This window comes from Sus scrofa, chromosome 16, assembly GCF_054392235.1.
Source record: "Sus scrofa isolate SSC_HxYL_T2T_F1_AM1 chromosome 16, Sscrofa_HxYL_maternal_Yorkshire_Landrace_v2.0, whole genome shotgun sequence".
NCBI lineage: Eukaryota > Metazoa > Chordata > Mammalia > Artiodactyla > Suidae > Sus > Sus scrofa.
This window is the reverse complement of record NC_139398.1, coordinates 37,628,486-37,652,998: the sequence shown is the minus strand read 5'-3', so window position 1 is coordinate 37,652,998 and position 24,513 is coordinate 37,628,486. Positions and strand designations below refer to the sequence as shown.

Here is a 24,513-nt window from a genome sequence, read left to right as displayed (position 1 = left end):
ATTTAAGGGTCTGCCTTGAGTTCTGGAGTCTGTTGCACTGATCTATGTGTCTGTTCTTTAGCCAGTTCCACACTGTCTTTTAGTCTTAAAAACCAGTGTGATTTTCCCAACTTTGTTCTTTTTTTTCTATAAGAAAGTTTCATTCATATGCGTTTTAGAATTATTTGTCTCTACATCCTGATCTGCTGGGATTTTGACTGGAATTGTATTGACTCTGTATATCAGTTTGGGAAGAATTCCTGTCTTAACAGTATCCCATTTTGTTTGTTTGTTTTGTCTTTTTACGACCACACCCATGGCATATGGAAGTGCCCAGGCTAGGGGTCAAATTGGAGCTGCAGCTGCTGGCCTATGCCATAGCCACAGCAATGCTGGATCCTTAACCCACTGAATGAGGCCAGGGATTGAACCTAAATCCTCAGAGACACTTTCGGGTCCTTAATCTGCTGAGCAACCTCCTGTCATTGTTTTAGATCTTCAATTTCTTAGGAATGTTTTTTAGTTTTCTGTCAATAAGTCTTCCCTATATTTTTTGGTTAGTTTAATCCCTGAGTATTTCATATTTTTGATTCTGTGAAAAGTGTTTTTAAAATTTCATTTTGCAGTTTGATACTATTACATAGAAATATAATTGATTTTTGCATACTGACCTTGTAGCCCACAATCTTGATTATTCATTTATTAGTTGCATTAGCTTTTTTGTGGATTCTTTAAGCTGTTCTGCACATATTATCATGTTGTGAATGAAAACTGAGCATCTTTTATTTCCATCTCTTGCCTTATTACATTGGCTAGAATCCCCATTACACTGTTAAATAGAAGCTGCGAGAATGGACATTCTTGCCGTGTTTCTAATCTTTCACCATTAAGTTTTATGGTAGCTGTAGTTTTTATATATGTCCTTTGTTAAATTGAGGAAGTTCTTTTCCCTAGTCTGCTGAGAACTTTTTATACTGCATCCACCAGAATATCATATGATTTTTCTCTTTTATTCTGTTAATATGATGAATTACATGTATTTTTCTTTTCAAAATTGTCATTAGGTATTACCAAATAAAGTAATAAACAATTCTCAAGTTAGAGTGCAAAATGAAAGCACCTTATTATTTTAAAGGTGCAAAAGCAAGAAAATACAACATAAATTTATCCACATTTTAAATAGTTGCTGGTTTGGTGGGAAAATTCCATTTTAAAACCTTTTCAATAGAAAAATGATTTATAAATCAGTTTACAGAAGACGAAAAAAATCAATGTTTAATACCAACTTTAATTATAAATAACTGAAAAGAAAATTGTCCTCTCTCCTGTGTTTGCTCCACTACTTCTGCTCTTTGCCTTTTGGAGAAAATATTGCATTGTAAGGCTGCCATCTTTTTGTACAAGGACAAGGATCAAAATCTTCCTTAATGTAATCTTTTTCCATACAAGTCTGAGTGGAAGGAAAACCAGCTTCCCAGAGACTCTCGGTATATCAGATGGAATGTAGTAGAATTGGTGTCTTGAGCAGGAAGCCAACTTCTCTTTCTTCCGCTGGGAAATCTGCATAATAAATTTTACATTCTTTACATGTTGTGTTCAAACAATTTTATTCTCTTCTTTTTTCCGAACCACCTCGATTTGAGGAAAATTTTGTGAGCTAGTCTCTCATCATCTTTAAAGTATGGCTCCACAAATGCTTTCTGTTTGACTTTATCTTGTTTATGACCATGAGTGTTTGGTTTCTTTGTAGTAGCTGATAATTTCTTCTCTTCATCTGATACTTGTGGGAGGTTATCTGCCAAACAGGATTCATATTCTTCATGTATTATAGTCCGATCAAACATATCTTCCAGGCTATTGTTCATTTTTTTTTTTTTTGTCATTTGGACTTTTTTCTCCCTTCTGCTCTTGCTTCTTCATTTTTAAAAGCATAATTTCACTAACCAAGTGAAACAGTCCATGTCCAATATCTCTCCTGCTAATCTTGACTGACTACCATCCTTTGTATCCATTTTGGTAATATCCATTTTATACTGAGAAATTTCTGCTCCTGGATGTATACTCCACTGGCTATTTTCAAAGGGTATATACATCTTGGCTTCTTTGTAGAGACTTTGTTTAAGCAATTCTACATGGATTTATTGAAAAACTGATGCGAGTTCACGTGCTCTGTGGACTGACCAGGTTTTTTGTTTGTTTTTTGCTTTTTAGGGCCGTACCCAAGGCATATGGAAGTTCCCAGCCTAGGGGTCGAATTGGAGCTATAGATGCCAGCCTAGCCACAGCCACAGCAATGCCAGATTCGAGCCACATCTGCGACCTACACAGCATCTCACGGCAACACTGGATCCTTAACCCACTGAGCAGGGCCAAGGATCGAACACGCATCCTCATGGATACTAGTCAGGTTCATTACCCCTGAGCTATGATGGGAACTCATTAGGTTTATGCTGTGGATGACTGCAAGACTTTGTTGAAGTTTTCTCGGTTCATTTGCACACCCAGAGTGCTCCACTTTAGTGTGTGTTTGTTCCATGTATCGGATGTGAAGGTTCTCCTTTCTTCATGCCCAATTAGCACCAGAAAATAAAAAGGCTGTTATTGGTGAATCTGCAATAAGATATTCCTCAGATTCAAGATCAGCTGCTTGATGTTGCTGATCATTCTCAGTTTTCTGCTGTAGCTGTTCAGAGAGCTTTTTATTTTCTTCCTGTAGAGTGTTCTTTTTATTCATAAGCTCTGTGATAAGTTTAAGATTCTGCTGCTGAATATTTTCACAACTCTTGCTGTTTCTTCTGTATGTGTTCTTCCATTACTGCATAGCAATCCCACATAATCCTGCTCTTAATTGATCTTCTAAAATTTTAATGGTTTCATGAAGAACTTTCCATTGCTGTCTCAGCTGTTGATTTTTGGTGAAGAATTCTTCTAGTCTTTGTGCATCTAAAATTCATTCCTTTTTCAGTTTGGTTACTTCTACTTGTACGCCTTGTGCTCCTTTGTCATGATACTCCTTTAGTTTTGTCCAAAGATCCTTAAAGTCATTAGATACATCTGCAGAACTAGAGCTTCCACAACTGCTTCCCTAGACATTCATCTTCAGTTGCCTAGTGTTTTCTGATCTTTTCTGTTATATAATGTATGTCTGAAGTTGTCTTTGGCCAGTTTAAATAAGGCTTGCAAGGTTGCCTCAAGATCCCGGAATGCTGCAGCAGGGAAGGGAGCATGCTCTGGGGCTGTGAAGAGATGGTCCCTGTTTGCTTTTCTCCTCTTTCCCTCACTAATCTGCCAATCCCCCAGTGGCAAAGCAGCCCCCTCAGGACAGCCCGACATGTAATTTTCAAATGTCAAATCAACTGCATTTCTGGGCTAAAATAAACCCTATTTAGTTATGATGGATTATCCTTTTAAAGGTCTTTTTGATTCAATTTAGTAATATATATATATATTTTTTGTCTTTTTGTTGTTGTTGTTATTGTTGTTGTTGTTGTTGTTGCTATTTCTTGGGCCACTCCCGTGGCATATGGACGTTCCCAGGCTAGGGGTCCAATCGGAGCTGTAGCCACCGGCCTAGGCCAGAGCCACAGCAACGCGGGATCCGAGCCGCGTCTGCAACCTACACCACAGCTCACGGCAACGCCGGATTGTTAACCCACTGAGCAAGGGCAGGGATCGAACCCACAACCTCATGGTTCCTAGTCGGATTCGTTAACCACTGCGCCACGACGGGAACTCCCAATTTAGTAATATTTTATTAAGGATTTTTACATCTATGTTCATGAAAAATATTAGACTGTACTTTTTTGTAATTTTTTTTTTTTTTTTTTTTTTTTTTTGGTTCTTGAATCAGAGTAATGCTGACCTCATTAAAAATAAAGGTTGAGGGAGTTCCCGCTGTGGCTCACCAGGTAATGAAACCTACTAGTATCCATGAGGATGCTGGTTTGATTCCTGGCTTTGCTCAGTTGGTTAAGGATCTAGCATTGCCATGAGCTATGGTGTAAGTCACAGATGCAGCTCGGATCCCAAGTTGCTGTGCCTGTGGTGTAGGCTGGCAGCTGGAGCGCTGATTCGATCCCTGGCCTAGGAACCTCCATGTGCCACGGGTGCAGCCCAAAAAAGACAAAAGACAAAAAAAAAATTTAGGAAGCCGAAAAAATAAAAAGATAAAGGTTGAAAAATATTTCCACCTACTTTTTTCTCAAAGAATTTCTATTGATGTGTTATTTTATTCAGTAGCATTCAATAGAAGTGTTCAATACAAGTGTTGTCACCAAGACCTAGCATTTTCTTTTGGGGAAGGTTTTAAATTACAAATTAATTTTCAAAAATAGCTACAGTGGGAGTTCCTGTCGTGGCTCAGTGGTTGATGAGTCCAACTAGGAACCATGAGGTTGCAGGTTCGATCCCTGGCCTTGCTCAGTGGGTTAAAGATCCGGCATTGCCGTAAGCTGTGGTGTAGGTTGCAGATGTGGCTGGAATCCTGTGTTGCTGTGGCTCTGGTGTAGGCCAGCAGCTACAGCTCCAATTAGACCCCTAGCCTGGGACCCTCCATACACTGTGGGTGCAGCCCTATAAAGACAAAAGACAAATAATAATAATAACAATAATAGCTGTAGTGTAGAACTTGTCAATTGTGTTACATCAAGTGATAGTATGCGTTGATTAAACTAGGATCCAAAAAAGAAAAATCTCTGCTGTTTGCATTGTTGATATGTCTCTTAGTCTTTTATAATCTGTAGTTTCCCCTTCCTTTTTTCCCCTTGCAATTTATTCTAAAAAACTAAGTCATTTGTCCTTTAGAACTTTCCACTGTTTTTTTTTTGTTTTGTTTTGTTTTTTGTTTTTGGTTTTTCTGCCTTTTCTAGGGCCGTTCCCGAAGCATATGGAGGTTCCCAGGCTAGGGGTCCAATCGGAGCTGTAGCCACCAGCCTACACAAGAGCCACAGCATCACGGGATCTGAGCCGCATCTGCAACCTATACTACAGCTCATGGCAATGCTGGATCCTTAACCCACTGAGCAAGGCCAGGGATTTAACTGCAACCTCATGGTTCCTAGTTGGACTCATCAACCACTGAGCCACGACAGGAACTCCTGAACTTTCCACATTTTTATTGGTTTATTGCATCTCATCTAATGTCATTAATGTTCCTGTTTACTTACATTATCTATAAACTGGTTAGATTCCTTCAGCCTTCTGACAAAAATACATCATGGGTGGCTTTGGGTACTTAGACTAGAAGCTAAATATTTATGGCTATTTCTTTCTACTTGTAATGTCAACAGCCATGGACTATTGCCTAGATCCATCATTTCATTAGAGGCTACAAAATGGTGGTAATTGTTGGACTTTTGCTACTAAAACATTCCCCTCATCAACCATTTTGTTACCTGGGAAACAGTTTATGTAGTACAGGCAGTTTATGTTGTGGAGGCTTTGTTCTTTCCCTTGATTTAGCTCTTTTCAAGATCATAGGTTGGTTCTCTAGCACCTTTGGAAGGTGATGCTTTTGTTTTGTTTTTGTATCATTGTGAAGTCATGCTCATTGAGACATATATGTTTCAATCCCTGCAGTTATTATTTGTATTGATGTTGTGTACATCCTGAACTTCAGTAAATAAAGCCAAGTTCATTTTTTTTCAAAAGGATTCTGTCAATTTTCTATCCCACCAACAATGTATTAGAGTTTCTAAAGCATACTTGATATTTTCAGAACTATAAAATTTTTCCTTCTTTCCCTCCCTCCTCCCTTCCTTCCTTTCTGCCCTCCCTCCCTTCCTTCCTTTCCTCCTTCCATTCCTTCTTTCTTTCATCTTTCTTTCCCAAGAGACATCCTAGAGCCCCCTCTCCTACTTCAGCCTGGTTTTACTGCATTCTGCCGCAGAGCTGCTGCCTTGAGTTCCTTTTCATCATTGTTCTTGGAAGTCTCTTTGCCTCTTGTATTGAGCTCAAGAAAGAGCAATCTTTACCTAATTGTTCAGATTTTAGTGTGTGGACTTGCCATGGTTGAAAGTTGCTAGGACACAGGTATGTCTGGTGTGCTCCTCTGTCTTCCGTGGTGTAGAATGGGGTGGATGACCTGGAGGGGTAAATGTAAGGCTATGAATAAACGATAGTGACATACGGACAAAAAGACCAACCGTCTTTCTCCTTTTCTTCTTTTCCAAAGCACTTCCAGCCTAAGGTTAAAGCCCAAAGGGTGGCCCAGGGCAGCTCCAGGGTAAACAATAGGGTTAAATGTACTCTTGCTGAGTCTCTATTTCTCTGGTTCCATTTCTGGTGTACCTGGAGGGCGATCATGAGATCACACTTGCCGCATCTGAGACGCCGGTTTGGTGGTGATGGTGGTGGTGGTGGTTGTAGTGGGAAGGTAGTGGTGAGGCAGGTTTGGGCATGGGTGGAGCAGAGGAAAGAGCAAACTTGATGGCTGGCTTTTTTTCTGAAACTGTTACAAGTAGTTTGGGAAAACTGAACATTTTGTGTAATGCAGATGTTTGTGCATTAAAGCCTAAGGCCAAAGGCATATAGCTAGCAGTATATACCACCGTGCCTTGATTTTTCCATGGCCCTTCGTGTTTGTGGCTCCATTGAGAAACTGGAGAGGGGGAGTTCCCGTCATGGCGCAGTGGTTGACGAATCTGACTAGGAACCATGATGTTGCAGGTTCGATCCCTGGCCGTGCTCAGTGGGTTGGGGAATCTGGCATTGCCGTGAGCTGTGGTGTAGGTCGCAGACGTGGCTTGGATCCCGTGTTGCTGTAGCTCTGGTGTAGGCCAGTGGCTACCGCTCCGGTTGGACCCCTAGCCTGGGAACCTCCATATGCCACAGGAATGGCCCAAAGAAATAGCAAAAAGACAAAAAAAAAAAAAAAAAAAAGAAAAGAAAAGAAAAGAAACTGGAGAGGGGTGTCTGTACTTTGGAAAATGACTCTTGCCTTCTATTGTCTGGTCAAAGTACCCCTTTAGTATCTGTACCAATATCACAGTCTTCTCTAACACACTTGATCTGGTTGGTTTAGATTATGAGATTGTCTTAAAGATTATAAGGTGGTGTTAAAATTGTCTTCCTGTCTGCTATAACCTACTGGGACCAGGTAGGATTTAACTAGGCAGTTAAGACAGTCAGAACTTCCCTGAACAGAAAGTTTGATGCTCTAAGTGGTCTGAAACAAATTTCCCACAGTAAAAACTGTCTTTGCATAACCTAGTTGGTAAGTATGATCATAAATGTCGAATAGATGGTGAACAGTGCTGAAGTTTTTCTTCCTTTGGCTGTTATTTTAGAATAAGCTAGACTTAGCGATAAAAAGACATTGTTATAGACTGAATGGTATTCCCCTGAAATTCATGTGGTGTCTCTATCTTTGGTGATGGGGCCTTTATGGAGTTAAGGTTAAATGTGGTCCTAACGGTAGGACTTAATCCACTGTGATCAGCTTCTTTTAAAGTAAACAAACACCAGGGATGCATGTGTACAGAGAAGTCCATGTGGTGACACAGCAGCAAGGTAGCCATTGCAAGCCAAGGAGAGAGGTCCTAGGAAAAACCGAATTTGCCACCTCCTTGATCTTGGACCTTCAACCTCCAGGACTGTGAGAAATAAATTTGTATTGTTGAAGCCACCTCGTCTGTGGTAGTTCGTTTCAGCAGCCCTAGCTAACTAGTGCCGACATATAATCCAGTTTTAAAATGCACAAATGATTTGAATAGACTTTTCTCTGGAGGAGTTATACAAACAGCCAGTAAGTGTATGAAAAGATTCTCAACATTATTTGTCACTAGGGAAATGCAAATCAAAACCACTGTGAGACACCATTTCATACCCATTAGGATGACTATAATAATTTAAAAAGACAATAACAATTATTGATGAGGATGTGGAGAACTTGAAACCCTTGTGTATTGCTAGTGGGAATGTGAAATAGGGCAGTCACTTGGGAAGATCTTTGGCAGGTCCTCAAAAAATTAAACATGTAATTAATATATGACCTGGCAGTTTCACTCCCAGGTATATAGAGAATTGAAAACATGTTTACACAAAAACTTGTGCACAGCTGTGGCTATCAGCGTTATTAATAACAGCCAAATAACGGAATCAACCCAAACGCCCAACTGATGGCAAGGCTAAGCAAAATGAAGTATATCCACACAATGAAATACTATTCAATCATAAATCAGCATGAAGTACTTATTCATGCTACAACATTGATGAGCCTTGAAAATATATTTTTTCTTTTGCTTTTTAGGGTTGCACCTGTGGCATATAGAGTTTCCCAGGCTAGGGGTCAAATTGGAGCCACAGCTGCCAGCCTATACCACAGCCACAGCAACGTGGGATCCAAGCCGTGTCTGCAACCTACACCACAGCTCATGGCAATGCCAGACTCCTGACCCACTGAGTGAAGCCAGGGATCAAATCCGCAGCCTCATGGTTACCAGTTAGATTCATTTCCTCTGCACCAACAACAGGAACTTCAAATCTTGAAAATATTTTAAAGGCCACATATTGTATGATTCCATTTATGTCCAAAATAGTCAAATCCATAGAGACATAGTGGTTGCCAGGGGCTAGGAGTAGCATGAATTGGGAGTGACTGCAAATAAGAATGTGGTTTCTTTTGGGGATGATGAATATGTTCTGGAATTAGATAGCAGTTATGGTTGCATTCTGTGAATGTGCTAAAATATTTTACACAGCAAATTTGATTAGACGTGAATTTTATTTTTTTAAAAAAAGACTTAGCTTCTGAATGAGGCTTTGTTTCTTTCCCCATGAACACAAGTGATGAATATATATAAATCTAGATGTTGTCTCATTGCCCATATACTTGGAAGAAAAACAGAATCATCTTACACGAGTAAAATATTTTCTGAAAACGTTGTTTCTGAGTCATTGGTTAGCATGGTGAAATAGAACATTTTAGAGGTTTGAGCCAGATGGTCTTTTCTGAGCTATCCCTACCTCAGCGGAAAATTACCAGGCGTGATTTTGACAGTCTTGTTTTTCTGACATCATCCCCCCCAAAAAAAAAAAAAAAAAATCTTTAAAAAAACCCCTGCAAATGTGGAATTCCCGCTGTGGTACAGTAGATTAAGAGTTAGGCTCAGGTTGCTACAGAGGTGTGGGTTCACTTCCCAACCCAGCATAGTGGGTAAAAGGATCCAGCATTGCCACAGCTGTGGTCTAGGTTGCAGCTGGTACTTGGATTTAGGCCCTGGCCTGAGAACTTCTGTAGGCCGTGGGTGCAGCCATTAAAAAACAAAACAAACAATCAAAAAAACAAACCTGCAAATAGAACGTCATGACCTCACTTCTGGGGACTGTTGATAACTCAAAGTATGTCCTCATACTGGCAGCCTCAGCTTCACCCAGATATACACCAAACCTACTGAATCAGAAGCTTTGTGTTTTCACAAACTTTTCAGATGACTCTGATGACTTCTGCTAAACTTTGAAAAGTACTGATCTAGAGAATTTACAAGTAGGAAGGGCCATAAGTGTATGCTAATTTTAAAATGATAAATATTTGGATTCTCTACCTATAGCAAGTTGGGCATAATATTCTCTCCCCTTCCATTCATACAAACTGGTAATTTGGAGTACACTTCACTCCCAGTTCTTGATTTCTAAATACCACACCTTAGTAAGTGGGTCCAAGGCTTTGTACTATTACTGCAACTTTTCTCTACCTCTGACATCATTTTAAAATAAAAAATTTTAAATATTTCAATTTAAAAAGATATAGAGGATGACCTGAAACAAAATAAAAATCACACAAGTTTTCCAAAAACTGATGATATGGAACTCAGATTGAGTGTATTTATTTATTATAATCTCCAAAATAATTTCAGTTGGTACAACTGCTTCTTAAAACCACATCACTACTAGGCTCAGAATTTAATTACAACTGAGCAATTCACAAAAACACTTTAAGCAACAAAACATGCTTAATATTTCTTTGAGAAAGGTCTTTCAAATATGTGTACAACATTATCGGCTGGCACACAAAATCTTTAGAAAGTGACCTTCATAAGCCCAAATTCTGCACCCCTTCTGTTGTTAAACTTTTATGATATCTATGAAAAGCTGATTTAATCAATCCTTCCACGTCCCCAAGTGAAGCCCTTCATGGTGCAATCTGCCTTTTTCTTAAATTTTAAAGAATATTCTAGATCATCCCTTAGGAAAGTAAAATTATGCACACTTTTAGGGGGAGAACAAGCTGCATATTTAGACTTTTAATTTTTATATTATACACTTCAGTTATGGGTTACTTATTAAAGACTTTTTAAAATTTATGTTACATTTTAAAAAGTATCAACTAGTGGGGACAAAGGTACAAAATATTTACCAGCATGTTAGGTTCTCCTGAAATCACAGTTTTCTGGATAAATACATGCAGCATCACTAAAAGTTTTTCGCTATGTATTATACATAGCTTGGGAAATACCTTCAATATTTTGGTCTGTAATGTTCATGTCTTAAATAGTATTTTGCTTTATTCCTTTAATAGTGCCAAACTCTTTCTTTTAAAAATTTGTATCTTTTTAATAGATATGACTTTCACTATGAATTTTCAACACCATGGCCTGAACTTGGTTATGAAAAATATCTAACATCTGCAACTTCAGCTGGTATACTAGGGGGAGAGGGGTTACCATAATTTCATTATACCTTGTATTAACAACAAACCTTCTCACAGAGAAGAAAATATTTTAAATACTTTAAACCATATTTACAACAATAAAATTCACATTTCATGCTTTAGTGAGACACTTAAATCATCCACAAGATACTCCTTACAGTTTATTGGAATAGAGCCTTTCTGTACCTGGCCTTCTACTGTGTGCCAGATATAAAGCTCCTGATGTTATGAAACAGCAGAACTTATGCCATCCTCCCATCAAGTAGAAAAACTGAGGGTCGATCTCCCCACTATCAAGTTGTGACCGAAATCCTGTGTCATAGTGAGGTGGCAACTGATGTGCTTCAGACCTTGAGACCCACAGGAATCAACTGGATTGTCTGAAAAGTGCTCAAAAGCCGGGATGCTCTCTAATGTGCGTTGCAGGATGAAAAGAGCCCTTCTGAGTATGGCGAAACACTTCATTTATGTGTCTAATGCACAGGATGTTAGAAGCTTCCAGAAATAGTACTGTATTTCTTTCCTTAGCTACTATATACATTTTTCTGTTAAGTTCAGTGTTTCATTGGGAAAGGGGACTTGCAGGGTGCTCCCCTTTGGGGCAGGCACAGCCCTGCAACTCCCAGCAACCTCGTCCACTAGCAAGACACTCTCCGAGTCCTGCCCTTGGGAGGAGTCCGAAGTCTCTGATACCCGCAGAGTCCTGAGCGATGTGCTGTCTGTCTGGGTCAGGCCCATGCCAGGCACACCCGGAAGCAAATTCCTGCCTCCAAGGCCATTTTCACTGAGGTCTGGCATGTAGAGGAGGGTCTGAGACGTGCTGCTGACCTCCTTCAGCTCCCGTGAGAGGAAGGAGCGCGAGTGGCCAGACATGGCTGAGGATGTCCTTCTGCTGTCTGAGCAGTGCTGTCCCGGATGCTCTCTGCGTGACCCGCCAATGCGGCAGAAGAGGCACTTGATCTTCTCGATCGCTTTACTGAGGACCGTCTTCTGCAGGAGGATGTATATCCAGGGGTCCAGGATGGGGTTCACAGCAGCAATTCGGATGGCCTGCAAATCTGGGTTTTTGCTGATGACTCGCTCCGAACTTGGCTGATATAACTGGTTGACGAACACCCGCACCTGAGGAAATGAGATGCCCACATTGAGTGCCTGTCGTTAATCAAGTAGGAAAGCATTACATGCAAAGTCTAACAGTACCTAACGGCTATTAGGTAGCTGCCCTCTTTTTTGTTAAGAAGTGCTGAGAAAGAGCAGCATCCACAGTAAGCCTCAGAAAAACCAATTAACATTTATGTTTCAAGTTAGTGCAACTTGAATATATTTCTAACTACCTTATGAATATCTTCCCTAGATCTAAGATGGTATAAAAAAATGCAGTGTCTGTACAGGTAACATATGCATGAAGTTCCCTGGAGAAGAATTTTATTAACTTCATTTCTGTGAGTGCTTTAAAGTTTTTGTAATTCTAATGACGTATCTTTTTTTTTTCCCTCAGTAGGCACTCATTTCTCTTGTGCCAAGTGGCTTTGTATATATTTAAATGTAACTTTTTTTTTTTTTTTTTTTGCTTTTTAGGACCACACCTGCGGTATATGGAGGTTCCCAGGCTAGGGGTTGAATGGGAGCTACAGCTGCTGGCGGCTTACAGCAATACCAGATCTGAGCCGAATCTGTCACCTTCACCACAGCTCACAGCAACGCCAGATCCTTAACCCACTTAGCCAGGCAGAGCAGGGATCGAACCCACAACCTCATGGTTCCTAGTCTGATTCGTTTCTGCTGCGCCACGATGGGAACTCCAAATGTAACTTATTTTGGAAGTCAAAATTATCTAATCATCTAATCATAGAAGAGCCCAGAAATTCCTTTATTTTAGAGTCTAAAAAGAATAACCTGGAAACTTTTAAATCAATATCTGAATCTCCTATCATCCAGAGTAGTATTTTTTTCCCCTATATATGAGTCTGTTCCCCAGTTATAATAATCACCCAGTGTTTTCAACTCTTCCTTCAAAAACCTTTTCCTTAAGACAACTATAAGAAGGAAGAAAAAAAGAAAATCTTTCCTGTTTTCTCTAACAGCATTCTTCACTTGGATTATGGCTTCAGCCACAAAACTAGCTTTCCCACCTTCAATTCCTGTGCACTTCAATTCATCCTTCAAACTGCCACCAGATTATTTCTAAAATGCAGATCCGGAGTTCCCATCGTGGCTCAGTGGTTAACGAATCCAACTAGGAACCATAAGCTTGCAGGTTCGATCCCTGGCCTTGCTCAGCGGGTTAAGGATCCGGTGTTGCTGTGAGCTGTGGTGTAGGTTGCAGATGTGGCTCGGATCCCGAGTTGCTGTGGCTCTGGCATAGGCTGGTGGCTACAGCTCCGATTAGACCCCTAGCCTCCATATGCCTAGGGAGCGGCCCTAGAAATGGCAAAAAAGCCAAAATAAATAAATAAAATAAAATAAAATGCAGATCCAATTATGCTACTCAGCTGTTAAACCTTCGGTGGCTCACTGCTGCTTGGGAACTATAGTTTTTGCCCAAGGACTGCCACTCAGTGAATCCATCCATCTTTTATACCTCTAGAGCATTTGAACCAGTAAATAGCCAATAGCCACCAGCAGGAATGACAGTTCATTCTAGCACAGTTTGAGCTATTTGAGGCAAGGGGTACACCAGCCCAGCACAGGCCAGGAGGGCATAAATGTAGTAAACACATGGAGACCCTAATAATTTTTTCGCTGTTTTGGAGTCTTGTTGGCAGTTAAAACTTTTTACTCTCACTATAGTCACTTATTTCCTCATTTTTTTTTTTTTTTTAATCTTTTTGCTATTTCTTGGGCTGCTCCCGCGGCATATGGAGGTTCCCAGGCTAGGGGTCCAATCAGAGCTGTAGCCACCGGCCTACGCCAGAGCCACAGCAACATGGGATCTGAGCTGCTTCTGCAACCTACACCACAGCTCACAGCAACACCGGATCGTTAACCCACTGAGAAAGGGCAGGGACCGAACCCGCAAACTCATGGTTCCTAGTCGGATTCGTTAATCACTGCACCACCACGGGAACTCCTCCTCATATTTTTTGATGCATTTTATCATGTAGCAGTGAGCCCTTCTTGTATGTTAGGTATTGTGATAGGTTCTGAGTTGCATTAAAGTTGCATTAAAGACCATACACTTGAAGACAGAGAGTAACCACAGTGCAGAAGACAGGAAGGTAGATCAGCTATTACTAGGGGTGAATAAATAATGAGAGGTATGTACAGGGGGCACAGTCAGTCCAGACCTGGGGAGGAGGGTTCAGAAGATGCTTCCCGGGGGAGAGAAGTTTGGACAAGTTTTGATGGGCAAGTGGGGGTTTGCTAAGTTTAGAAGGAAAGACGTAGCATTTTAAATAAAGTAATTCTATGTGCAAAGTTCATGGATGAATGAAATGATAGGCTAACTTCTGGAAACTTCACATGACTCAATGAAAAAGGTATGAATTTGTATAAACTTAAGGAAGACTAGCATTTTATTCCTTAGAGGAAAAAGCACTTGTTACTGTTTTCTTTCTTTTTTAATTGAAGTGTAGTTGATGTTACAGGTTACAGGTATACAATATAATGATTCACAACTTCTTGAAGTTATACTCCACTTACAGTTATTATAAACTCTTGGCTATATTCCCTGTGTTGTACCTTATTTTGTACCCAAGAGTTTGTATCTCTTAATCCTCTACCTCTATATTGCCCTTCCCGCTTCCCTCTCCCCACTGGTAACCACTAATTTGTTCTGTCAGTCTGCTTGTTAAATGTACACTCACATTAACTCTTCAAGTATAGATCTTAAAAGCTCTCATCATAAGGTAAACATTTTATAACTATGTGTGGTGATGGATGTTAATTAGACTTATTGTGGTGGTTATTTTGCAATATATACAAAGATTATGTTGTGGACTTGAAACACATATGATGTTATAGGTCAATTATGTCTTTCTCTCTATATATATAAACCAAAAAAAATGCAAATTTCACTCTTAAAGGATGATTATGATGATGTCTGGGTCTTCTAATTCCACCAGGATCTTTTATATAAAAATCTCACTGTAATTCATATAAAAATTGTGATTTTAAGATAATATTCACCTGTCTTTAGTAGTTATTTGATAATTATTACTTGTCTTTAGTAATCTTTTTAGGTTAGAGAGAAGAGGTGAGTCACACAGCCAAGGAGGATGCTTTAAAAATGATGAAAAGGAGAAAGAACTCATACAAGTATAGCTGGAACCATTTAACCAGGGGAAAATATCTCTAACTTTAATAAGAGTTGACATTGCCCCTTTACCACACAGTATAGTAATTAATATTCATGGTGTATGAATCACTAAGAAAGAGTAGGGATATTTTAGAAAGATTTATGACAAATTGGATAAAAAGAAGTCTAAAATGTTTAAATTTCATTAATCTGCAAAACTTCTACAAATCTTATTTCTAGGTGATGCTAGATCAGTGAGGTGTAACTGTATTTCTATTTCTTTCTACACTGGAATTTAGACCTTAACCAACTACAGGTCTATAATCCTTTATCAAGAAGTTGTTGTTGTTATTTATTTTATTTTGTTTTGTTTTTGGCTGTAGAACCTGAACTTACTAGACCATGAGGCTATTTCTAATTTTACTTATTCCACTTAGTGTGAATATTCCTGTATTTTGTTCTAGTTCTGATGGGGCTATTATATGTTATACAGTATATTACTAAATTACCTTTCTTTTTTTTCTTCTTTAAAATTATAGTTGATTTACAATGTTGTGCCAATTTCTACTGTACAGCAAGGTGACCCAGTCATACATATATACATATATATATAGATATCTATATGTATGTATGTATAATGTATATATAATGTATATATGTATAATATATACATATATAGATATCTATATGTATGTATAGATATCTATATATATATATACATGTGTATATTTGTGTGTATATATACATATATACGTGTATATGTGCGTGTATATATGTTCTCTTTTTCTCATTTTGTCTTCCATTGTGTTCTATCATAATTAATTTTCTAAAAGCCAAGATGTTCTGAATTTAAAACAATCTTGTCCTAAATGTTTTGGATTAGGAATTATAGTCCTGTAAATCTCACAGAATAAAATGGTTCAATGGCTCTAAGATGAAATTATTACCTTTATCTCTGGAAGACAGCTAAATTAAAAAAACTGAACTAAAGTGAACAGCAGTGTATGATGACTACTCTTGTAATACTTTTAGAAACTGCTTAGATAAATGATACTATCAAGACAAAGTATGACTGATTTTCCATCTTTACAAAAGCATCTTGGTTTCTTCCTACCATAATCTTTATTGGGAATCTCAGCTGTACCTGGGCACTGAGAGATTCCCTCAGGTTTACTGACCTTTTCTCAGATGAAGTGTTACTTAGACCTGGTTGTTTTGTTTAAGAATTATTTCCTGACAATGGAATTATTTGTAAAAAGTATGAGGTCTATGGAAAAAAAAGAAAAAAAAACAACAAAAAAGTATGAGGTCTATATTTTACTCACATCACTTAGTATGTTCCTAAAGATAAAAGAAATGATGGATTGAAATCTGTTAGCATCAAGTCTTAGAAAAAAACCTACAGCAGGATTTGTGTGATTTTGAGACTTACACCCTCTAGGTGGCAGTATTGCTCCACTTGGGAGTTCTTGCCTCCCTAAGAGGCATTTTGCCTAGCCACCTCCAAGACTCTCCGAACAGAATACTGGTTAAATCTAAACTTTGAATTTCTCAAATTTTTAACACTGAAATGTTTTATTGCTAGTTGCTTCTCCCACCACTTCCTCAGGGAAAACATGTTCCCACTGAAAGGAGGAAAAATTTTGAATAGCTGAAGTGGATATAGAAGGAATGAAATTTGTAGCTATTTAAAGGAATGTATTAGGAGTTACCATTTAATGTTTAAACTTCTATGACTTTTAAGAAAAGTCAGAGTGTTGTAGAAAAACTAATAATTGGACTTCATAATCAAAGGTGATGGGAAGCAAGGAAAAAAATCATTTCTGTGGCTCATTTCATGCACAGCAGTAATTAATTTTGACAAAGAAAGACTTATTTGGGGGTTCCATGAGAGGGGGGAGCTTCCCACTAATATAAGTTACTGAACCTGGTCATTAATGTCTTTTCAGGAAAGGGGAGCTCACAGGGTAGCAATGAAGATGAGTATGAAAAGCAACATTCCAAATTCAGGTAAAAACAATTCTCCAAAGAATGATCAAATCATTTTAGCTGGTCAAATCATTTGAAAAAAAAATCAAGACGAATGAGTTTTCCTTTGCAGCCTGTTCTCAAAGGAGACTGACTGACTTGAAGTAGAGAAAAAGAAGACAAACATAAACAAAGCTCCACACACTCTGTGGGTTTGAGGAAAAAAACTAGAAATCTCTATCTCACTTTAAAGACTACTTGATTTGATCTTCCCAAAGGGGGAAACCCCAGATTAAGATGGGATGATCCACAGCAATATTTCGGTGTCACGTGGTGAGGTAAAAGCACTTTTCTGGAATTCTTGTCCAACAGGCTCTGTATGTTACACAAATAAACATGCTCAGGCAGTTTTCAGTGTTGGAAGAGAGTGTGCTGTTGATAAAACCGAACCTCTGAGTTGGAGGTGGGTGGAGGAATACCTTAAAAGAATTCACTGAATACAAACAACTTACATAGTCTCTTGCAACTTTAAAAGTTAGTCCATTTTTTTAGCAGCTGCAGATTTGTGCAGGTGGCTTGTCATTAATATTGGCAAACGTGACACTATTTTAAACTTTTTGAGGATGATTAGAAATTAGCATTCAGGAGTATTGGAACATAACTTGGAGAAAATACGATAAATTCAAAAGAAGATGTGATGACAGGAAAGCTTATATAAGGGTGGCTCTGTGCTGTAAAGATAAATGCCCACGCTGTGTTCAAATCCTGAGTCGGCTCCTTATAGTTTATGTTCAAATTATGAAAGTGCTTAGTACAAATATAGTGGAACCCTGGCCACTGTGGAAGATGTCGATAATTTAAAAACCACAGCTTAGAGGTAGCTTTGGAGTATAGTTAATGACACGGTATCAAAAGCATGCACTTTCTTGTTTAAGGATTAACCTGTTGGTAGGGGGTGTCTAATTGAAAAGAACGATGAAATTTTGATTAGACTAATTTAGTAATTGACTGTCAAAGTAGAAGTGCTTTCCACTAAGTGAGAAGAACCTGTAGCTAGATTTGTGTGTGTGCTCCTTGTTCTGTTCCAAGTACATGAAAGATGAAAGGAATGATCTGCATGTGCTCAGTTATCTAACTGCCCTGTGAAGAGTCCAAAATTGACACAGCTGTTACTAGAAATTCTTACCACTTTTTTTTTTTTTTTTTAAGTGACAAAAAAAAATCTCTAAGGAAAGTGGAAAGAGTTCTTGGCTGGGTGGTAGTGTAAGAGAATGAGGTTCTCCTTCCCTCTGGATCACAAACTGGCCATTTAACTGCAGGCAAGTTACTTAAATCTCTATAAGTCAGTCTGTATATCGAAAATTTATTTCTGAAATGTTTGGTTTTTTTAAGCATTAATTGTCAACATTCTAATAGGAGCCTTTAAGAATCACTTAAGCTCTAAAGGAAAAATACCTTGTTAGCAGATGTTCCATAAAACCAAGACCTGACAGGTTAGCAAAGCATGGTGAAAAGAGCACTGGACTAGGACTCACACACAGCCACCAAGGAAGTTACAGAATGATTAGAAAGTCTTCATCAGCAGTTGAGGAATCCGAGGGGCAGAAAGAGAGAAAAATATTGCAAGCCCTACTTTTCTCCCTAGAGATTTTTTTAAGGCTCAGATGAGATGCAGGGAAACACCTTACTTTTATGTGCTGCTCCTCAGTCTTCAAGGTACAACTAGTGGGTCTGCAATTTTATGTTATAACTAAAAACCTGCTTTCAGGAATTGCTGTTCTTTATTTTTATTTTTAAAAATTTTTATTTTTTGGCTTTTGGGGGCAGCACCAGCAGCATACGGAAGATATCAGGCCAGGGGTCGAAGTGGAGCTGTAGCTGCCAACCCCAGCAACGAGGAATCCAAGGGATCCAAGCTGCGTCTGCGACCTACTCCACAGCACACAGCAACGCCAGATCCTTCACCCACTGAACAGGGCCAGGAATTGAACCCACAGCCTTTACCGCTGAGCCCCAACAGGAACTCCCAGAATTGCTGTTTTTTAATTGAGCTGAATTTATTTGAAAAAATAATCAAGTCCTTCAGGTTCAGCTGTAACAGTGCCCAGGTTTGCTCCTGTACTTCTAAGTGTGATTTTCACTCATCTGAAACCCCATCGGTGGATTTCAGATTCCACTTCCAATCTGCCTGCAGGAAACAAAAGTGTATCTATTTACAGTTTTCCGCTGCTCTAATAAACCTTTGCTGATCAAATGCTGATGAAGGTTTTATATAGACAACTTGTTTATAGTAAGGAACCAAATAAACACTCACAGGAAGCTATTTTCCTGAAGACCTCTAAGTTTCACCCAACCCAGGCAGAAGATAAATCAGATTGACCGTTCCACCCCTAATAGAGATGACTGCTTACTGCTTCAGAGTAAGGAGAAAGAAAAGAAAAGAAACAAGGAAGCAATAAATACCACCTTGCTTGCCTGTGCATGGGGAAAAAAATGCCTTTTCAAATCCTACAGTGTAACTGTTTAGCTCTGAGGCAAAAGATTGGATTATAATAGTTATTGTAACATTAGTAACTGCAAAATTAGGCACCAGACTTGATCCAGCTGCAGCATTTAACACCAAGACCTTAGGAGGCTGTCTCACTTGCATATTTCTAAAAAGTTCAATCTCTTTTATTTATCTTAAGCATAGCCTCTTTCGTTTCTTTGGCTTCAATTGTATTTTAAAAACCAGAGCCTGGTTACAGACAGAAGAATAGACAAAATGACAACCACCGCCTCCTCACTAAACCTTGTCATATACTGTTCCCCGTCAATTGTGTTTACACCTTTTCTGTTCATTGTTTTTGACTCACTTGAGAAAATTCTGCAACTTTGGGCACAGTTCCTACATATCCACAACTAATTTTCCAACCTTTCTCAAATTTCCATTCCAAGTTCTCTTTATGAGACGTATGTATTTTGCATAACAAGTTAAAACTCACTTTTGATACAAAACTCAGTATCAACTGCCCTCTAAGAGTTGTGGTTTTTTCCTTTCCTGGTGTCCAAAAGACAAACAAAAAAAAACCCATGGCTGCTGTGTAGCGACTGCATGTTTTCCTTATATGTTGTTAAGTCAAGCTTTGTGGAATTCCATGTAAACCATATTTGCTGTATTATTTTCAAAGCATTTAAAATGTTTGGAAGGGTCTGATTTGCCTCAAATGGGATTTGCAACCCATTTGATTTGATCAAGTTAAAGAGATGCTTCATTAGTTTCCTTGTATCTGAAGATAGATCCAAGTGCCTTAAACATCAGAGTTCAGAAACTTTCTTTTAAATTACAATATGAATATGAGAAGCGTGAAACAAAAGAAAAAGTTGTAAAAGTAAGACAAGGAAGACTATAGTTGTGGATAAATTTCCCATTTGATTCTTTCAGTAATTGCTAAACTGTGGGTGGGTACAGTGCCACCATTCTTATTATTAACCTACAATTAAATTGATTTTGAAATTAGATTCTAGTAGCTAAAACTAAAGGTTAAAAACTGAAGTTACTATTACTTGTATGATTCATTATTTACAAAGATATGTCTATGTAATTACTTTTCAACTAAGCCATTTTCAATTTTCAGGGTAAAATTACTTAATATCTACTACATGACTTTATGTAGAATGGATAGTCCTTGTGAGTTAAAAAATGTGAATAATTTGCAAACCACAAATACAGCTTCTATAATTTCTTGCCTCTAGCTTCTCAAATAATGTTCAAGGCTTTGTGATAAATGGCTCCTGCACTGTAGGGTCAGATCTACCATCTCAGCCCATAAGAGGCTTGAAAACAACTCGTCTGTGACTGTGTGGTAATGAACACCTTCATATGCTTACCGCCAACCAAAACACATTTTAAAAGTACGTACAAGTTGCTAAGCTTCTAGCTTTAATTCTTCAGTTCCTTAAAGATGTTCTGTAAATAACAGCCACTCACTTTGGCATTTACTGTTCTGTAAAACATAAGGCAGAGGCCACAGAAGGAAGCCCCAGCAGGAGCAGAGTTGTTTCTTCCAAAATTTCACTTTACTGAGTTGCCATTACAAATAGTAAAATATATTTATGTGGCTCAATTAACTCTATAAATTATACTGGATCCTGGAAAGGTTTAAAGACCCTTCTGGCCAATTATATTTCCTTCTGTTTATACAAATTGGCAAGGAGCTACTGTATGCTGGCTCTTAACCACTTCAAAGTTCCTTCCATTTACAGTCAATTTTGTCAGAGATATAATATTTTTATATTAAAGATCCTTGAATAGTATTAGTAAGAGAAAGGAAGGAATAGTAGCCTATTACATTTATTTTCTCTTGCTACCAATAAGAAAACAAACAAACTTTTTGAGTTTGTAGTTTAGAATTTCCAGGAATGCGGTGTTTTGAGAAATGGAAAAACTCGGTACTGGTTGCTTTCAAGAGAAACACTGAAGTATTATGTGCATCTGCCCCTTGGTTTTCAGTGCATTCTGTTTTAAGGATAGGTAAAGAAGAGGAGAACTAGGTAGGTTTTCAGTCTTCCTGCTTATAACACTTTAAAAGTTAATCCAAAGGCAAAATTAAAGAAAGTAGTGCCCTGAAAATAAAGTGTACCCAAACTTAAACACATACTGCTGCAAAGGCCAAAATTAGAGTGTTCTAGAAGGGAGACATGACATAATAGTACAGGAACAGGGTTTGGAGTCAGATGGGGCTGAGGTTCATCACAAGTTGCAAGGCTTTGGCTTGGCAATGAATAAGATGACCATCTCTAAAGCCAGCCCCATTTTTCTAGAATGGCACTCTATCTCTCACAGCAGAGAATCCAAAATCAATACCCATGTACATCAGTCTGTCCTTAATAGGCTCTCTGAGAAACCTTGCTTTCCTGGCCCCTAGGCAGAATGAAGGAACCTGAATCTGGGCCATGCCTATGTAGGAATTATGACCCACAAGTGCATCGAGATGTTTTTCCCAGGATACAGCATGGTAAAGAGCAGGGAATTTAGCTTGACAGCAAAGTTCTGCTAGGTTATTTTTAAGCAAGTCATTCCCTATGTAAAGTGCAGAAGTTAGACTAGACCCGAAAGCATCCAAGATCTCTTCTAGCTCTAAAATTCTACACGAGCTACCAAAAACCTCGACATAAATCAAAACACTAAAAAGCACACTATTGTAAGGAGTGCACACCAAAGAGAGCACCACCTTTGACGTTTCGGATTCTGCCCTTGACAGTGGGGAGGACGGGGCTAAGTCACACTACAGCGGTTTCCCCTCCACATCTGACAGAGAGCAGCGGGTGTTCCCGGAAGGCTCATGGCCAAAGTCAGGCACCAAGGGGGTAGGGACTGTCCCGGGAGAAAAAGGAAACCAGGCTTTCGGGGAAAGAAACTCGGCGGTGTAGGGAAAATCACCTGCTACATCTCTTTCGCGACGCGGCCTAGAGATGTGGGGCCTGCTGTGAGGACCCCAGCCCCGATCTGGGGGAGAGGTGTCCGAGGTGGAGGAATGAGAGGGAGGGGAGGGAGTGGGAGAAGGAGGGGGTAGGTGGATGCGGGAAAAGGGCCGAGCGGGGCCCTGGCCCCAGCCACTCACCACAAGCGGGATGGAGCAGATGAGCACCACCAGGGAGGTGGCGATGAGTAAGATGACCATCTGGATTTCGGCACCCGCGATGCGGCGGAAGCTCCGGCGGCGGCGAAAGTCGCTGAGGCGCGGCAGGGCGGGGGAGGCGGCGGACGGGGGCCCCCGGCAAGTTGCGGGGGCCACGGCGACTGCGGCAGCAGCCGCGTGGTGCTGCTCAGTGCCCAGCGAGGTGCGTCTCATGAACTGGCGGTGCATACGAAGAAGCGCTCCGCACACCAGCACGTTGCAGAGCACGGTGGCCAGGATGAGGAAGGAACTGAAGCCCGCGTACATGTAGGAGAAGGCGGCGTGCGCCGTCACGTTGGTGGTCCAGTCGATGAAGCACCAGGTGTCCGGGTACTGCAGCCGCGAGCTGCCGAGGCCCATGTTGGGCAGCGCGCAGAAGAGCACATTAGACGCGTAGACCGCGAAGAGAGTGAGGCCCGCCAGCCGCTTGTCCACGTAGTGGCTGTAGAAGTAGGCGTGGTTGATGGCCAGGTAGCGCTCGATACTCATGGCGCAGATGATGCTGAGCCCGGACAGGCCAAAGAAAAGCAGGATGAAGGTGCTGTACTCGCACAGCGCCGGGCCCCCGGGCCAGTGGCCCTTCATGTACGTAGCGATGGTCACCGGGCTCACCAGCAACGTGCCCAGCAGGTCGGTGACAGCCAGCCCGCACACCAATGTGTAGAAAGTCGTCTCCTTCTGCTCCTTGCGCGACTTGCACAGCACCACGATGGCTATCAGGTTGCCCACCACCCCGAAGATGAACATCACCGCCGGGATGGTCACCGGGCCGTTCGGTCGGTCAGAGGCCAGGGCGGATGCATTGGCCCCAGGGGTGGCCATGGTGGTGTCTGGCGGTACACCGCCCTGGAGCGCGAGGCTGGGTCTGGGGATGGTAGGAGAGAGGCAAAAACGCGGTGAGTGGAAATTACCACTTGCAAGGTGCCGGACCCGCGCCCAAGAAATAATATGCTGATGGGTGAGCGGAGCAACTCGATTCTACATTGTGGGTTGTAGCCACTTACCAACTGAGGCTACTGCGAAATCTCCAGGCTCCGGATAAGTCCTGCCCCCAGCACCACTCTACTGGTATTAATATTTATTAGTTGATACTGCCATTCTCTCCTCCTTCCCCCAACCCAACTCACACCATTGCCAAAATGAACAAGACCTATCTCAAGGGAAAAGTGGCTCGCTCATTTCCCCGACAGATTCTGAGTCAATAAAAGTCTCACGAAAACAAGTTATGGAAGTTGATTTGGTGAGCGAGCTCTTTCCTCCCAGGCTCCTCTTAAGGAGCGCCCACCCACTGCTCTCTGCTCAGTGTCCCCAACCCTACCTCACCTGTAGTGGCCGCGGAGATGGCAGCTGAGCAAGCCCCCAGGGTCAAGCCTCAGATGTCCTGGACACGCCTTCAACCTGCCCTCAGCCGTGCCCCGCTCAATGTGAAGCTTGCCCAGCCTTTGCCTTCTCAGAGCCTGCTCTTGGTGGCTGCCAAATTTCCGGGGTCCAAGTGGTCAGCTTTCAAAAACTTGGAGAACCAGAGGCAGCAGGATGGGTCACTGAAGCCCGACCTTGGATTGTTTCTCTCTCTCTCTTTTTCTCGTTTCTTCCAGGATGATCCAAGCCTTGCGGAGCTCTCAGGTCTCGTCCGCGGACGGACAGCGCTCAGGTGTGCGGCCTCTCGCGTAGGTGTCACCGAGCCTCCTGTCCCCGACTCGGGCCGCCTCCTTCCCAGCCCAGGGAAGCGCAGGCGGCTACCGGGGCTGGCGGCTGCAGCTGAGGCCGCTTCTAGCGCCCTGGAGGAGATTTGGGGTCCACTCGGCCTGAGGCTCTGTCCTGGGGCCGTTCATCTTCCTCTCGGCTGCCGGGTTCCCAGCTCCGCTCTAGCCCTTCTAGGCTCTGTACAAACTTTTCTCCAGCTTCAAGTTTCCCTGGCGGAGGCGGGGCCCACAGTGCGCGGCCCGGGCGCCCATTGGCCGGACGGGAAGGGGGCGGGGCGGGAGCGCCTTCCTCAGGGCTGGAGGAACAGAGGCGGGCCC

The 24,513-nt window shown here is 40.9% G+C and overlaps 2 protein-coding genes and 1 pseudogene across 4 annotated transcripts in view; 1 reads left to right on the top strand and 2 right to left on the bottom strand.

Moving 5' to 3' along the window:
* Window positions 1-20,576, top strand: part of TTC33 (tetratricopeptide repeat domain 33) — a 67,521-nt gene extending 46,945 nt beyond the window's left edge. The window contains exons 5-6 of one of the 3 annotated variants that reach the window (XM_085002159.1): window positions 16,814-16,874; window positions 18,660-20,576. In XM_085002159.1, the coding sequence (XP_084858285.1) occupies window positions 16,814-16,874; window positions 18,660-19,081 (483 nt within the window). In that variant the 3' untranslated portion in view covers window positions 19,082-20,576. Of the gene's footprint in view, window positions 1-16,813; window positions 16,875-16,965 lie in introns of all 3 variants that reach the window. The other 2 variants (XM_085002163.1, XM_085002162.1) reach the window with 2 other exon arrangements.
* On the bottom strand, window positions 1,319-3,076 carry LOC102159992 (DNA endonuclease RBBP8 pseudogene; annotated as a pseudogene).
* On the bottom strand, window positions 8,687-24,375 carry PTGER4 (prostaglandin E receptor 4). Its single transcript, NM_001444577.1, is given in 3 exon segments — window positions 8,687-11,749; window positions 22,436-23,357; window positions 23,816-24,375. Coding segments are annotated over 2 exon segments (1,470 nt in total). The 5' UTR covers window positions 23,315-23,357; window positions 23,816-24,375; the 3' UTR covers window positions 8,687-11,158.
* Window positions 24,376-24,513: the final 138 nt, after the last annotated feature.